A 16,485-nucleotide genomic window follows, 5' to 3' on the forward strand; every position below is an offset into this window, starting at 1 on the left:
AGTGAGTTTTGATAAATAATACACATTCATGTAACCAACATGCAAATCAAGGTAGAGAACATTTCAAATGACCAAGAAAAGATTTTCCTTTTTGTAATGCTTTTGTTGTTTTGTAAAGGTGCACATACTGAAATGTTCACAGAGGTTCAAAGAAAAGAGTAAAACTTTGTTGAAACCTCGGCACCCAGAGAAGTATCTGAGGTTAAGGTTTGACAGATGTCATGTCCTTCCAAAAAGAGCTCTGTGCAGATCTCACACACACTTCACTTCCTGGATAGGTGACGCCACCTGCACAGGGAGGCACGTAGCTGAGGAGCTGGGATGGATGGCTCTCAGTCAGACCTGGCTTCCAGTCCCAGCTCCACCATTTTTCTAGCCATGAGGCCTTGACACTCAGTTTTCTCATCTGCGAACAGGGTGTAATGATAGGTCCTATCTTTGGAGGCTGAGGAGAAGGATCAGTGAGGTCCACAGGTACCCTGTGCCCAGCTTAGCACCTGGCTCAGAGAAGTGGGAACAGCTGGTAGCTATTGCTCAGAGAAGCAGCCTTCTGTCTTAAGGATGTGACATAATGTATCTAACTGACTCCTGAATGAAATGTCTAGAGGTCCTTCTAGCCACAGCTGGAGTGGACACTCTTGCCCACATCGGTCTTCCTAGAGCCAGGTTTAAGGTTTCCAGGGCTCCTCCCTCCTTGCCCCTTTGTCCCTGCCCAGGCGTCCTTACCTGAGCTTCTCTTCCTGTCCTCGGGAAGGCCCAGTCTGTGATGGGCTTGGGTGGGCACTGCCCCTGGTGGAGGCCTCCCTCCCCTAATCCCTGGGCAGCCATGTCCTGGCAGCAATGCCCACTTCCATCCTCCCCAGCCCCTAATATGTGCCCTTGCTTCTAGGAGCTGGACATGTCCCCTGGGGACCCCAAGTGGCTGGACGTGATTGAGCGTGACCTGCACCGGCAGTTCCCATTCCATGAGATGTTTGTGTCCCGGGGGGGCCACGGGTGAGCAGGCTGGGCCTTGTGAGGTGGGAGGTGGCTCTAGGCCCTGTCTCTAAGGGGTCTGAGGAGGTACAGTGAGTTCAGGGCCTCAGAAGCTGGGTGCCCCCAACTCCACTCTTAGCATTTCCCTTTTTTTGGTTTGAGTCTGATGTGTGTTCTCAGCATCTCCTCTTACCTCTAGGGGGGGCTTTCCTCATTGACTCCAGAGTGTTAGAGCTTGCCTGGCCTGGCCCTCTTCGGGAAACAGGTTTTGTTGGGGAGAAAGAGGGATAGAGAGAGTTGGGTGAGTGGAAGGTATGCAGGGGAGAGACGGAGCAGGCAAGGGGACCAAGACAGACGCAGGGACAAAGCTGGCCTGGCCAAGAGGCCATAGCTGCTGAGTGAGGGGCCCCTACTTCCAGCCCTGACACAGCCTTACATCCTGCCCTGGCCCTGCTCCCTGTTTTCTCTTTGAGCCTCTGCCCTCCCCTGTCATGGGGGAGACCTTCCCCACCTCCTTCCTCTGGGCACATGAGAGTCCATGTGCTCCAGTAGGAGACTGATCCCTTGGTGACCACAAGCAGATCACCTCCCCTCTCAAGGGAGATGCAGATTCTGAGGCAGGCTGGTCCAGTGGGGCACAGGTAAAGGCTGTGGGTAGCAGAGTCACCCCGGTCATCACTGCTCTGCCTGGCCTCTCCACAGCCAGCAGGACCTATTCCGTGTGCTGAAGGCCTACACGCTGTACCGGCCCGAGGAGGGCTACTGCCAGGCCCAGGCTCCCATTGCCGCCGTCTTGCTCATGCACATGCCTGCTGAGGTACCACCAGGCCCTGGGCAGGCCGAGGGGTGGGTGGGGAACCCCCAATGGCAAGGCCTCACGTCTCTCTCACCCACAGCAAGCCTTCTGGTGCCTGGTACAGATCTGTGAGAAGTACCTGCCCGGCTACTACAGCGAGAAACTGGTGAGTGGTCGCCTGGCCTGGGACCTGCCCCAGGCTGGACACCCTCTGTGGCCCCTCCAGGCCCTTCTCTCATAGTAACTCCTGCCCAGGTTAAAAACTGCCCGGCCTTCTGTTGCCTTCAGGCTGAAGTCCCAAGGCCTGCCAGGGTTAAGTCTCTTGGACTGCGATGTTATCCCTTCTACACTGACTTTCATCTCAGCTTCTAGCTGCTCTGGCTGGCCACTTGGCAGGATTGAAGTTCTTCCAGGGCACCAAATTCCTCCCTCCCTTGGCCTTGGCCTTGGCCTAGGGTAAAATCTGCCTGGAAGCTCTCATCCCCGTGCTGTCCCCTAAAAACTTCTCTTTTGCTTCAGCTTTTAGCCCTCAGGGAGCTTTCTTGACCCAGACAGACGAGGCCCTCCAGCACATGCTCGAGAGCAGTCCTGCCCCAGCCTTGTTAGAGGCACTCAGCCCCTCCCCTCCCCAGCCTCTTTTGCTCATGTGCCCTTCTTGGGATAAGCTCCTCCGGGGGACCAGCTGGCTCTGGTTTGCTCATCATTGTATCCTAGCACCTGGCAAAGGCAGACACCCTGCAGGCGGAACTTGCCTGAGCCTGCTGGGTGCTGGGTGCTGGGGTGTAGTCCCTGCCCTGGCTCCTGCAGCCCACGGTCATGGTCCCACGGCCTCGATGTCTCCCCAGGAAGCGATCCAGCTGGACGGGGAGATCCTTTTCTCGCTGTTGCAGAAGGTGTCGCCGGTGGCCCACAAGCACCTCAGCCGTCAGAAGATCGACCCGCTCCTCTATATGACAGAGTGGTTCATGTGCGCCTTCTCCCGAACCTTGCCCTGGAGCTCTGTGCTGCGCGTCTGGGACATGTTCTTCTGCGAAGGTACTGGGCTGGGCTTGGGGGGAGCACTCCTGTTCCCAGCAGCCTCTCTTTGCAGAGAAACCCCCAAAAGGCTCCTTGTACTTAACTGCCCATCCCCCATGCAGGAGTTAAGATCATCTTCCGGGTAGGGCTGGTGCTGCTGAAGCACGCGCTGGGCTCCCCCGAGAAGGTCAAAGCCTGCCAGGGCCAGTATGAGACCATCGAGCGACTGCGGAGCCTCAGCCCCAAGATCATGCAGGAGGCCTTCCTGGTCCAGGAGGTACAGCCCGCGCCTGCCCCTTACCACGGGGAGGGAAGAAGACAGGTGGGGGTCCTTTGAAGGGGGTCCCTCTAACCCTCAGCCCCTGAGGGTAGGTCACCTATGCCAGGACCATTGCTAGGCGGAGGCGGACCTCATCCTTCTGTCTGGTGAGGAGCATGGGACACAGAGAGGCCTGGCTCTGCAGGGCCTTCTGGATCCGAGCCGCTTGGGAATAAAGAGTGCTGACCCACGGCCCCCTCTTCCTCCCTGGTACCCCATTCACAGCCTTAGCTCTTATTTCCCTTTCTTCTTTCTTTATGGATACTTGTCTCTCAGGGGCAATTAGATGGAACATGCGTGGCCAGCTTTTACACATGAGGAAATGGAGGCTTACAGAGGCAGAATCACTAAGCAACTCCCCTTAAAGTCACCCACCCAGGTGGAGCTGGAATTTGAGCCTAAGCAGCCAGGCTGCCCTGGGCAGTGGTGGAGGACAGGTTGGCAGAGAGCAGGTTTTTGTCTGTCTGGGTCTTACCCCTTCAGCCCCATAGTCAGGCAGGTGGACTCGTGAAGCTGTGGGCAGCTTTCTCCTCTGAGGCGGTGAGTCTCAAGTGTCCAGCTCACCTAGCACTCAGCACTGGGGCTTGTGACTGCAGCTTGGGACTAGACCCTCATCCTTCCTGAGGTCAGTGTTTAGTGGCCAGGGCTGGGGGATGCTGAGAAAGACTGGGGGCCCAGGCTGGGAGGCAGAAGGGGAAGGTCCTTCTTCTTGGCGCCCACTTGCCTGTGTCACTGCCCCGGCAGGTGGTGGAGTTGCCTGTGACAGAGCGCCAGATTGAGCGCGAACACCTCATCCAGCTGCGGCGCTGGCAGGAGACCCGGGGTGAGCTGCAGTGCTGCTCCCCGCCCAGGCTGCATGGTGCCAAGGCCATCTTGGACGCAGAACCCGGTCCCCGGCCTGCCCTACAACCTTCACCGTCCATCCGCCTGCCCCCAGATGTCCCCCTCCCTGGCTCCAAAGCCAAGCCCAAGCCACCCAAGCAGGCCCAGAAGGAGCAGCGGAAGCAGACGAAGGCGAGAGGGCAGCTGGAGAAGCCCCCAGCTCCAAATCAAGCCATGGTGGTGGCCGCTGCAGGAGATGCATGTCCCCCACAGCATGTGCCCCCGAAGGACTCAGGCCCCCAGGACTCAGCCCCTCAGGATTCGGCTCCCCAGGTCTCAGCCCACCACTGCTCCCAGGAGAGCCTGACATCCCAAGAGAGTGAGGACACCTATTTGTAACCCTGGCAGCTCAGGCCTCCAGGGCGGGGTCTCCACATACCTACACGGTTCATGAACTGACATTCCACGGCCTGCCCACCCTCTGAGGGCCAAGCCGCCTGGCCACTGGGCTGGAGTCTGGCTGGTCCAACACAGATTCTGCCTGAGCCTCCTTATTTATTTTCTTTACAGTGGCACTCGGGCTGGCCCAGCCAGGGCAGGCAGAAGCTAGGGCCTGGGGGTGGGGCCTCCTTCAGCCCCCTCCTCCTGGGGGGATGCTCCCCAGGGTTAGGGTGCTGGTGTGAGGGGAAAGGGTGGGGTGTTCTTTGTGTAAAATAGAAACATGGTTTTGTACAGAAATAAACAGCCTTGTGTAGACAGCTCGTATACCACCTTGGTCACCTTGGTGCTCAGCATCTCTTCTCTGCCCTACAGAGCCCCTCCTCCTGGGCTCCAGCCCAGCACCAGAGTCTCTCTGAGAGGTACCTTTACCAGAGCACATGCCAAGTCCCTGGCCAGCCCCCATTCTTAACCCCCATTTTCACTCACCCGATCCCCACTGCCTTATGTCTACCTTCTGCCACAGATAAGGGACACTAGGGCTGGAGCTCAGTGCTGGGCAGAGTAGGGCGTGCTCCCTAGGCCTCATCCTCACCCACCACCAAGGGGGCAGGGACTCCTAAGGAGGAGGTTTCAGGGTCTTCCTCCTTCAAGGCCTGGCCTGGATGCTACCTCAGGCTCCAGTAAGTTTCTGAGAGCTCATTCTGGGTTGGGGTCAGGGATGGGGCCCAGGGTGGAGCACCATAAATGTCCTTACAGGCTCAGCCCTCAGGGAGAGGGGCGAAGTGTGGGTCTTTGATAAAATGCCACCTTCAATTTACTGAACACTTGCCAAGTGCCAGGCTGAACTGGTCAAGTAGGCTTGATTAGCCCCATTTTACAGATGAGTAAACATGAGCTGAGCGGGAAAGGAACCACCCAGCCTCAGCCAGATTTGCACCAAGAGCCCCTCACTCAGCTTCCTCTACTGACCAGGGCTGCAGGAGACCTGACTCTGCCCTTGAGGGCCCAGGCAGGCACTGCGGTCACAACCTAATGACTGGTGAGGGCAAGGACAGGGTGTCCCTGGGAGAGGCCCCCCTTCTGCTGAGGAAGCAGCTTTTCCAGTCAAACAATAGCGCTGTTCCTGGCAGATGACCAAGCCGGGCCAGGCCAGGCCAGAACGGGAGGGGGCAGGAGAGGGAGGAGCAGAGCCTCCCTGGGAGCTTTCAGGCTTCGCCTGGGCCTGGAACATCCTGTCCTGGTGCAGCTGGGGATACTGAGGCCTAGGGAGGTGAAGGGTCTCAAGAGACTATCAGGGTAGGCCACCCCACTTCCTGCCTCCTTCCCCTCAGCCCTGTGGTTTCCCACTCTATCTGCACCTGCCATTGATGAGATGGGCTCAGCCTTTGAGAGGCTCCTCCTTCCCCTAGTCCTCCAGGGGATAGGCCAGGATGTGGTGGCTACACAGTGTCCCACAGGAATGTGTCAAGCCCGAGAGTCCAGGGAGGAGGCTTAGCTTGGCTTCCATCTGCCTGTGGTGGGGGCTCCAGAGCAGGCAGAGGGCCTGCTCAGGCCTGCTGGGTCCCAATCAGGCCTGAGGCCTGCTTTAATCTACTTGGTTCAAAGCCTTACATCTGAGGCCTCAGGGTGCTCCCGGCAGACAAGGGTCCCCTGGAGCATTATCGGCCCTGCATGGAGCCAACATGGACATGCTGATGCCTGCTCAGCCTTGGGGTCTTCTTAGACCTGTGGGGGCCTGATAAGATCTGGGGTGTCTGCCAGTGCTGGGGGCCTCCTTGAACCTGAAGCAAGTTTAGATGTGCACAGGCCAGTTAATGGCTGCAGGCTTTGGGGCTCAAGTTTCAGGCTTGAGGTCTGAGTACTCACTGAACCTCAGGTGCATGGGCCTCCCCCACCAAAGTTTGAGCACTGGGCATCACTGGCTCAAGCACTTTTGGGTTTTGTTTGTATCGAGGGACCTCAAGTCTTAGGCCTTGGCCACCTCCAGCCCCCTAACCCAAAGTATGTCGCTCAGGCAGAGGTGGCTAGAATTCTATCTCTGTGTGTCCCTGGCGGGGTGCCTTCTATTTTGAAAGTTGGATGAGAGGAACAAGTGGGGCTACCAGGCCAGGTTTCAACTTGTCAGCCCCCTCGCAAGCGGGGAAGGGTAGGTATCAATCGCAATCTTGTGCTGGCGGCCCTGCCCCCTGCAGCCACCACAGGCAGGAGAGGGAAAGGTGCCCGGTGGACGGCGCTGCAAAGCCGACCTATGCCTCTCATCGCTCCAGGGGTTTGGGGCAGCGTTCTGGTCCCAGCCGAGCTCCAGTTCGTTTCGTGGTCCTTCTGTCTTAAGGACCTCAATCATAAAACCCACGTGTGTGCCAGAAGGACAGAAACGTCCCCTAGCCTCCTGGATGCTCCCACCCGCTGCGCAGCTGGCGTTCCGCGGGAAGGGCGGAGCCCAGGGAGGGGGCGCGTCATGGGCGGGACCTGGAGGAGTCAGACGGGGTGGGGTCTATCCCCGAGCCAGTGCTAAAAAAAGCGGAGGCGTTCGGGGCGGTCTCGGTGTGCTGGAAAGCGGTTCTGGTATTAGGAGGAGGCGTGACCACCCAATAGGCTTCTCTTCCCGCGGGGCGTGGCCGTCAAAGAGCTGGACGCCGCGCCTGGCTGGGCGGGTCAGCCGCGTAGCGGACGGCGTGGACTCGGCCGCGCAGCGGCTCCTTTAAGGCTCGGGCACCACCCCCGCCGCCCCGCCTCCCGCGCGGCCTGGGTCTAGTTCGCGGTGGGGTCGGGTCCGCGCGAGCCGCGATGGAGCTGCACATCCTAGAACACCGGGTGCGGGTGCTGAGCGTCGCCCGTCCGGGTCTCTGGCTCTACACCCACCCGCTCATCAAGCTGCTCTTCCTGCCCCACCGCAGCCGGTGCGCGCCCGGGTTCGGGAGCGCAGATGGGGTCTGGGGGCTCTGCTGTCGCTCCGGGCCAGGGTCGGAGGATTAGGATCGCCGTAAGGCAGGCAGGCAGGCGGGCGGGAGCGGGTGGGGAGGGCTCTCCCGCTCTGGCCGCCATCCGGCCTGGGGGACCACAGCCTATGCGGCCCCGTGAGGCCCCCTCCGAGGGGCAAAGCGCAAACAGCCTGGGATGCGCAATGCTTAACTCAGTGGTGTCAAATGTGGGCATTCCTACCTGATCACTCCGGGGAGCTCCTTCCAGGACACCTCCCTTCAGGTCAGAGGGGCTGGACTAGGGGGTCCAAGGTCCGACGCCCCTAAGGCTGTCGCCGCGGGTGTGAACCTCTCCTCCCTCCAGGAGTGGAGGGGTGGAAGGCTCCTGGAGAGGTCGGGAGGCCGGAAAGTAGCCCCCAACCCCGGAGATGGGCCTAACATCCCATTGCCCTGGAAATTAAAGGCCGAGGGGGCAGGAAGGCGCTGGCCCGGGGTCGCGGAGGTGTCTGGGGCAGATGGAGAGACATCCACTCGCAATCCCCAGTTCTCCACACCAAACTGAAGATGCTCCCCACTCCCAACCAGGTGCAAGTTCTTCAGCCTGACGGAGACCCCTGAGGATTACACACTTATGGTGGATGAGGAGGGCTTTAAAGGTGGGGGCTGGTCTGGGGAACGGGAGTACGGGAGGGGCTTGTCGCGCTCCCCTTCTGTAGGGTTCTCACCAGTTGCTGGGATCCATCCCACGACCTTAAGCCTTAAAAGCAGATATGTCAGGGTTCGAATCCTACTCCACCACTCCTTGGCTGTGTGCCCTTGAGCAAATCACTTCCCCTCTCTGAGCTGTTTTCTCTTATGTAAAATGGGTATAGTTCTGGTTCTGAAAAACAGGGTCCCATGAGGGCTTTATAAACTCAAAACCGCTGAAGGGCACTCAGCAGTCTTAGGCCTGCAGGAGGGCCTCTGTTATGATTCCAGGCAAGTGCTGCTGTTAGAAGTCCCTGGGTATGATTTCCTCCTGGTCTTATCTCCCTGGTTTGGGTCACCTCCTCCCCTGCTGGTCTGGGAACTCCAGGAGTCCGAGGGAAGGAATGCAGGAGTAGGCAGCCATCTCAGGGGAGGGTCCTGGAGGCCTCCTGGCTGTGCTGGGGTGAATAGCAGCCACCCAGGCCCTGGCCCCTGCTCAGGACTGGACGCCGGCCTGGGCCCTCCCTGGGCCCTGGAGCTGACGCCTAGCTCCTCCTTCTGCTGCTGGCCCAGCCCATCCTCACAGGCTTGGAGTCTCAGGCGAGCTAGCTGGAGCTTGGCCTGTCCCCCTGCTCCACTGCAGGCCTTAGTTTCCCTGTTTTTACTTCAGGGAAGTCTGGGTCTGCAAAAGGGGAAAAGGCAGTCCCCCAGCCAACCTGATCTGCGAATGCCCCCTGGTGGTGCCCTGTGGTATAAAGCTTCTGCTAACCCACGGAAGACACGGTAGTGAGGTACATATTGTCGTCCCATTTTACAGATGAGGAAACTGAGACTCAAATCATCTGCCCCAGGTCACAAGACAAATTAACAAAGCTGGGATTTGAACCCAGGTCTGTCTGAATCTGAACCTCTGATCTTAAGTGGGAAGTTTCAATGCCACCAGGCCAGCACTTGAAGCCTTTCTCAGTCTTTGCACACATAGGGACTTCAGGAGCAGAACTGGGGGGAGACAGCCCCAGCTTGCAGACCTGCCCTTACCTTGATGGAGCCCTCCAAGGCACAGAGAGGGAAACTGAGGCTCAGAGAGGGGCAGGGGCCAGCCTTGCAAACCCTGACCTGACATGTCCCCTGCCCACAGAGCTGCCCCCATCTGAGTTTCTGCAAGTAGCTGAGGCCACATGGCTGGTGCTGAACGTGTCGTCTCACAGCGGTGCGGCAGTGCAGGCTGCTGGGGTTACCAAGATCGCCCGCTCGGTCATCGCGCCACTGGCCGAGCACCACGTGTCTGTGCTGATGCTGTCCACTTACCAGACGGACTTCATCCTGGTGAGTTTCTTGCTGGTGCTGATGCAGAGCAGGGTGGATATAGGTACCTGGGAGCCCATGTGATGTGCCATCTGCTGTGGCCCAGGTGCGGGAGCAGGACCTGTCCGTGGTGATCCACACGCTGGCCCAGGAGTTCGACATTTACCGCGAGGTGGGCGGAGAGCCTGTGCCTGTGACGAGGGATGATTCCAGCAATGGCTTTCCCCGCACTCAGCATGGTGAGGGCCGCCCTCTGACACCTGGACTTGGGCAGGGCCTCCTCTTCCCACTGGATCCCTTCCCTTGTAGGCCGCAATGGGGCAGGAGGACCCTGGCCAGTTCCTGGATAACAAGACCCGCCCCTGGCCCACGCCTCTCCCTGGCTGGCCACCAGGGGGCGCCCCAGCCCACGGTCACCTTTTCACCTGCTGCTGTCCTCCAGCAGGGCTCAGCCCCACGGTGCATCCCATCCAGAGCCCACAGAACCGCTTCTGTGTCCTCACACTGGACCCTGAGACGCTTCCAGCCATCGCCACCACCCTCATAGATGTCCTCTTCTACTCGCACAGGTGGACCTTGGAACTTCGTCTTTGTCCTCACGCCACTGTTCCCTACACTCTGTCCCCCCACCTTCCACCCATCCATTAGTTTTGCAACTCTCCCTTGTCCTCTCTTGGGATTCCTGGCAGCCCATGGCACTCACTTGTGCTTCAATGATGTTCGGGGAAGGTTCTTGCCCCAAAGCTGGATCTCTTTCCAGTGGTGTCCTCTGAGCTGTGCCCTGGTCTGGCCCTCTAACCGTGGGGTCCTTTGTTTTTGGCACAGGCTGGGTTCATTGTCCTCCCCTATCCCCACCCACACCTTCCAGAGGGCTGGACCCTTGGGCGGGTAGCAGAGACAGCAGAGCCTGCCCAGGCCACCATGCCAGCTCCTTCCCAGGGTTCTGGAGGCTGATCGGGGTCCTCCAGCAGGGGCAGTAGGCTGGGTGCCTGGCAGAACCCCTAAACCTCCCATCCCTCCTCAGCACCCCCAAGGAGGCAGCCTCTAGCAGTCCTGAACCCAGCTCCATCACGTTCTTTGCCTTCTCCCTCATCGAGGGTTATATCTCCATTGTCATGGATGCTGAAACACAGAAAAAGTAGGTGACCCCTGACCCCGGGTGGGCCCCAGGCCCCAGCCAGTCCAGGCAGGGAGGAGGTGGGGCATCAGACTTTGAGGTCAGCAGGTGTACCTGTCCCAGAGCTCATGGTCAGGCAGGGGTGGATGGGGGTGCCCTGCCCATCACCCATCTCCCTCCCCAGGTTCCCCAGTGACCTGCTGCTGACCAGCTCCTCAGGGGAGCTGTGGAGGATGGTGCGCATCGGCGGGCAGCCCCTGGGCTTTGGTGAGGGCTGTTCCTGGTGTTGGGGGGTTGGGGAGTGTCTGGGGAGCAACCGGCATGTGCCACATGTGCCCCTCCTCCACCACCCTTAGATGAATGTGGCATCGTGGCGCAGATTGCGGGTCCCCTGGCAGCCGCTGACATCTCTGCCTACTACATCAGCACCTTCAACTTCGACCACGCCCTGGTGAGCACCATGGGCTGGGGCTGGGGGAGCTCCTGAGGGGAGAGTGAGGCCCAGAAATGTGGGCGGCCGAAGGTAGTCTCAGCTGGGCCAGGAAGTCAGGGGTGGCCTTGGTCAGCTTCTGCTTTGACCCTTCCCTCCTGCCCACCTGCCCTCAGGTGCCCGAGGACGGTATCGGCAGCGTCATCGAGGTCCTCCAGCGGCGGCAGGAAGGCCTGGCTTCCTGAGTCCCATGGGGAACAGAGCAGCCACCCTGCTCTCCCCTCGACCCAGGCTTCCAAAGACTTCTCTAAAGCTATTTCCTTAAGCTCCGGAATGAGCCCCCTGTTCTGCCGGGGACCCTCGTTCTGCTCTCTGTATGTAAGCTGCGTGCGGGCACCGGCTTTTACGCAGACACCTGTGTGCACTCGCAGGTGGAGTGGGCAGGTGCTAGCCTGACTGCGTGTCTGCCCACACAGGGGAACACGGTGCTCGGGGCTTAAGCCCCCAACCCATCACTCCCTGCGCGGCCTCGGCGTTTGCACAGTCCCTGCCTGAGGCCCGAGCCACCCCCCTCAGCCTTCCTGGGCCAGCTGTCCCCCAGACAGGGCCCTGACCTCTGTTCTGCCTCTGGTGGGGTTGCCTTCCCTGGCCAGGTGAGTCCTGACAGTGCCTCCCCCTCTGGGGCCCCCGAGAAAAGCATTTTGACAATCTCTCTCTCTTCTGTTTTTATTGACTTGTTAATAAAGGACTTTGTAGTGACTGGGTTGGGCTACGGTCCCTGGGGGTCCTCTGGGTCTGAGTCTTAGCCATGGCTCCACCTCATGGTCCCCTCTATCTGAGGTCTTGGTCTCTCTCTGTGTAGCTGGCTGGGGGCCGGGCTCACCTGGCTTCGCCTCATTCAACTCTCACCACAGCTCAGTAAACTATCACCATTTTCCAGACGAGGAACCGAAGCTTTGAGAGGTGACATGACTTAGCCAAAGTCACATGATTCCCATTCCCATGCCTGCCTTTGAAATCTGGGCTGTTCCCAGATTTCAGAATAGCTTCCAAATAGCCCAGAGGGTTCTGAACCTGGGCAGAGACTCCCAGACCCTCCTATCTGGGGAGTCTCCCAGCTTTCCCTGTCACTGTGGATATAGCCAGCCTGCTATGAAACCCACCAAGGAGGGCCCAAAAGCACTTTTCTTTCTTCCAGCCCGCTGCCTGCTTTCTTCTAGCTCACTGCCTGCTTTCTTCTGGGCCTTGCCTGAGTTCTGGCTGTCCCTCTCGTTGACTAAGAGATCAATCGGTTCTTACCACCAGGGCTCTCCTGGAGTCACTCCTAAGGTTCAGGGCCAGGAGGACAGGACAGGGACCTGGAGGCCACCTGGAGCCCGCTCTGTCCTCGGGGGCCGCCACCCTGCTTGGTGAGGCTGGGATCCTGCCACGGCCTGATGAGGCCCCACAGATGCCCCAGGGAGACTATCGGGTACCCTCAGCCCAGACCCGCCCATGCTCAGGCAGGGAAGAAGGGTGTGACTTCTGTGTACTCAGAGGTCGTGGTGGCTCCTCAGAAAAGCCAGAACAGGGACAGGCCTCTGGCAATGCGCCCACGCTGCTCCTGGGGACCAGGGGTCTGGGGCCTCGGGCTGCAGATCACAGGAGCCAAGAGCACAGCACAGCCTGGTGAGTGAGCAGCAGGGGCTGCCTGGGCCAGCCCTTCCCTCCAGCCTCAGTTTCCCCGTGTGCATGGAGACCTAGGAGACAGCTCCTTCAGGAACATGGGGAAGGGGGCATTTCTTTGGAGTTTTGTTTTGTTTTGTTTTGTTTTGTTTTTTAAATGGAGTCTCGCTCTGTCACCCAGGCTGGAGTGCAGTGGCGCAATCTCAGCTCACTGCAACCTCCACCTCCCGGGTTCAAGAGATTCTCCTGTCTCAACCTCCTGAATAGCTGGGATTACAGCGGTCCGCCACGATTACAGGCTAATTTTTGTATTTTTAGTAGAGACAGGGTTTCACCACATTGGCCAGGGTGGTCTTGAACTCCTGACCTCAAGTGATCCGCCTGCCTTGGCCTCCCAAAGTGCCAGGCCAAGTTTGTCTCTTGTTGGGGGGTTGAGGTTGGGGGGGTGAGAGTCCCAGTTCCTCTCTTTTGAGGGTCTGGTGTGGGACCTGGCTTGGGGGATGTCTGGGCTTGAGGTGGGGGCTTCAGAGTCAGGATTCTTGGGGCTGCTTAACCTATAGCTAGCGGGCTCCCAGCCCCTCATCCAGCCCTGGGGGTCTCACCATCTGTCTGTCTGCCTGTGAGTCATTGCCTGGTTTGGTGTTCCTGTCACCCCGGCTCACCAAGGGCCTCAGGCCTCTCTTGGGTCCCTCATACCAAGTTCCAGCCTGGCCTCGGCTAGTTCTTGGGGTTGTCCAGGCGGCTGGCCTGGGTGAGGGGCCACGGGCACATCACTGCGGGCTGCTCTGACTCACACACAGGCCTGAGGTCAGTGTGCCCGTGTGTCTCTGCCACATACCCGTGTGTCTGTGTGGAGGATTTTTAGCTCCTAGATAATAGGGTCCTTAGGGGTCACTGGGCCGGCTCTTCGCCTCCAGCAGGCTACAGGTAGGGCCATCTTCCTAGGAGTGCTGGGGAGATCATGAGAGCAAGCTGGGCTCATGGGCACAGAGCTTGGGAGGTGTCCCAGGGACACACAGGTGAGAAGGTGGGGGGCGCCTTCCAGGAATGTGACCCTGAATCTTACACGCAGCTGATGCTGTGTGTCAGGTCAGACAGACTGACCTTGAGCTCTGTCAGGTTAAGGTGGAGACGCACAGAGCTACCTCGTTGTCCCATCCAGGCCCCCAGAGAGTCCTGGGGCACAGAAAGCTGGTCTGGTCAGCCTGGGTCTGGGGTTGGGCTCCATGTGGGTCATTCATAACAGAGGTTGGCGGTACTCTCTGGCACGCAGCCCACATCCTGCACCCTGGGAGCTCTTGGTCACCTGTCCACATCAGCACAGGCTGGGGAGCCGAAGTGCCTGTGTTCATAAAGATGGTAGCAGGTCCCAGGGAGGGGCCTGCCCACAGTCCCTCAGGGAGAGGGAAGGGGCTCTTAGCCCTCCAACTACCAGCCTAGTGCCCAGCATCTGCAGGGAGGATGTGGGCCTGGGTGGGTGGGGACGGGAGATGAGAAAACCTCAGCCAGGCAGAGTCAGCGGCTTACTTCCACCCTTTCTCATCTTCATGCCAAGACAGAGGAAGTGAACTCCTAAATTCCCCTCCTCTGAAATACTGGAGCAGAGATTCAGGATTTAAAGTCCTCATCTCCCTCCCAGGCAGGCGGGGCCGCCGGGTCCCGTGCTTGCCAAATGGTTCCACAGCTGGCTTTTTGGTCCTCTGTAGAGGTGAGATGAAACTGTATGTGCTCTTCATCTTCCTCTGGGACCCAGGATTCTGCCCAGTGGGAAGGGCCTGAGCAGGAGGCAGGAGAAAGGGGAGAAAGGAGTAGCAGGGGACGCTGAGCCATCTGTGGCTGGCTTACTGAGCAAGCACAGGGAAGCCGCTTCCCTCATTTGCCTGTACGGGAGGGCAGGTGTTGTGCTTGGTTAATTCACGTCCATACAGTCTACATGTTGCTTAAGGAGAGGTGATATGTTCTGAGAAATGCATCATTAGGCGATTTGGTTGTTGTGTGAACATTATAGAGTGTACTCACACAAACCTAGCTGGGATAGCCTACTACACACCTGGGCTACAAACCTGTACAGCATGTTTCTGTAGTGAATACTGTAGGCAGTTGTAATGCAATGGCAAGTGCTTGTGTACCTAAACATAGACAAGGCACAGTAAAAATGCGGTATAAAAAAAGCATAACCAGGTGTGGTGGCTCACCGTGTAACCCCAGCACTTTGGGAGGTTGAGGCAGGAGAATCATTTGAGCCTAGGAGTTTTACCCAGGTGGAGACCAGTCTGGACAGCATGGCAAAAGCCCATCTATACAATAATAATAATAATTTTAAAATAGCTGGGCATGTGGCTCACATCTGTAATCCCAGCAGTTTGGGAGGCTGAGGCGGGTGGATCACGAGGTCAAGAGATTGAGACCATCCTGGCCAACATGGTGAAACCCCTTCCCTACCAAAAAAAAGTAGCTGGGTGTGGTGGCACGTGCCTGTAGTCCCAGCTACCAGGGAGACTGAGGCAGGAGAATCACTTGAATCTGGGAGGCGGAGGTTGCAGTGAGCCGAGATCACACCACTGCAATCCAGCCTGAGTGACAGAATGAGAGACTCTGTCTAAAAAAAAAAAAAAAAAAAAAGGCTGGGCATGGTGGTGTGTGCCTGTAGTCCTAGTTACGCAGCTACTCAAGAGGCTGAGGAGGGAGGATCACTTGAGTCCAGGAGTTGAAGGCTGCAGTGAGTTATGATCATGCCACTGCACTCCAGCCTGGGCGACAGAGCAAGACTCTGTCTCTCAATAAATTAATTAATTATAAAAACAGTACACCCACCGGGCGTGGTGGCTCACGCCTGTAATCCCAACACTTTGGGAGGCTGAGGTGGGCAGATCACGAGTTCAGGAGTTTGTGACCAGCCTGGCCAACATGGTGAAACCCCATCTCTACTAAAAATACAAAAATTAGCCAGGCCTGGTGGTGCACGCCTGTAATCCTAGCTACTCAGGAGGCTGAGGCAGGACAATTGCTTGAACCCGGAAGGCGTAGGTTGCAGTGAGCTGAGATCACGCCACTGCATTCCCGCCTGGGGGACAGAGGGAGACTCCATCTCAGAAACAAAACAAAACAAAATAAAAAATACCGGTATAGGACACTTACCATGAATAAAGCTTGCAAGACTAGAAGTTGCTCGGAGTGAGTCAGTGAGTGAGTGGTGAGTGAATGTGAAGGCTTAGGACATTACCATACATTACTGTAGACTTGATAAACACTGTATACGTAGGCTACACTAAATTTATTAAAAATATTTTTCTTTCTTCAATGACAAATGAACTTTCACTTACTGTAACGTTTTACTTTGTAAACTTTTATTTTTTTTAATTTTTAACTCTTGTATTAACACTCAGCTTAAAACACATTGTACAGCTATACAAAAATATTTCTTTATATCCTTACTGCATAAGCTTTTTTCTATTTTAAAATTAAAATTTTTAAAACTTTTTAAACATTTTTGTTGAAAAACTAAGACCAAGCTGGGCACAGTGAGTCATGTCTATAATCCTAGCACTTTGGGAGGCCAAAGCAGGACTACCTGAGCCCAGGAATTTGAGACCAGTGTGGGTAACATGGCAAGACCCCGTCTCTACAAAAACTAAAAATTAGCTGGGATACTGGTACACACCTGTGCTCCCAGCTACTCAGGAGGCTGGAGTGAGAGGATTGCTTGAGCTCAGGAGGTCAAGACTGCAGTGAACTGTGTGTGTTCCACTGCACTCTAGCCTGGGCAACAGAGCAAGACCCTGTCTCAAAAAATAAAAACAAAAACCCACCAAAACTATGAACAGCACGCACACACTAACACACTAGCCTAGGTCTATACAAGGTCGGATCATCCAGACATCACTAGACGACAGGAACCTTTGAACTCTATTATAATCTTATAGGACCACCATCATATATGTGGTTCATCATTGACAAAAATGTTATGCGGTGCATGACTGTATATTCAAC

General features: G+C 57.2%; 2 protein-coding genes across 21 annotated transcripts in view; both read left to right on the forward strand.

Moving 5' to 3' along the window:
* TBC1D10A (TBC1 domain family member 10A) overlaps positions 1–4,694 on the forward strand; it is a 35,081-nt gene extending 30,387 nt beyond the window's left edge. For 2 of the 5 annotated variants that reach the window (XM_005567616.5, XM_074004012.1), the window contains 6 exons: positions 890–996; positions 1,678–1,792; positions 1,872–1,937; positions 2,617–2,806; positions 2,911–3,065; positions 3,852–4,694. In XM_005567616.5, the coding sequence (XP_005567673.1) occupies positions 890–996; positions 1,678–1,792; positions 1,872–1,937; positions 2,617–2,806; positions 2,911–3,065; positions 3,852–4,328 (1,110 nt within the window). In that variant the 3' untranslated portion in view covers positions 4,329–4,694. Of the gene's footprint in view, positions 1–889; positions 997–1,677; positions 1,793–1,871; positions 1,938–2,616; positions 2,807–2,910; positions 3,733–3,851 lie in introns of all 5 variants that reach the window. The other 3 variants (XM_074004014.1, XM_074004015.1, XR_012418853.1) reach the window with 2 other exon arrangements.
* A 2,455-nt stretch (positions 4,695–7,149) lies between these two features.
* CASTOR1 (cytosolic arginine sensor for mTORC1 subunit 1) lies at positions 7,150–11,590 on the forward strand. 16 transcript variants are annotated; one of them, XM_065522287.1, is made up of 9 exons: positions 7,150–7,358; positions 7,877–7,947; positions 9,117–9,304; positions 9,390–9,522; positions 9,726–9,852; positions 10,308–10,421; positions 10,585–10,667; positions 10,757–10,851; positions 11,007–11,590. In XM_065522287.1, the coding sequence occupies exons 1-9, from the start codon at positions 7,297–7,299 to the stop codon at positions 11,073–11,075; spliced, it is 942 nt and encodes a 313-aa protein (XP_065378359.1). In that variant the 5' UTR covers positions 7,150–7,296; the 3' UTR covers positions 11,076–11,590. The 16 variants fall into 16 exon arrangements, 13 of the variants coding, with proteins under 13 accessions (XP_065378359.1, XP_073860119.1, XP_005567676.3 ...); XM_074004018.1 differs by having other exon boundaries at positions 9,729–9,852; XM_005567619.4 differs by having other exon boundaries at positions 7,150–7,270.
* Positions 11,591–16,485: the final 4,895 nt, after the last annotated feature.

The sequence above is a fragment of the Macaca fascicularis genome, chromosome 10, assembly GCF_037993035.2.
Source record: "Macaca fascicularis isolate 582-1 chromosome 10, T2T-MFA8v1.1".
NCBI classification, from domain to species: Eukaryota; Metazoa; Chordata; class Mammalia; order Primates; family Cercopithecidae; genus Macaca; species Macaca fascicularis.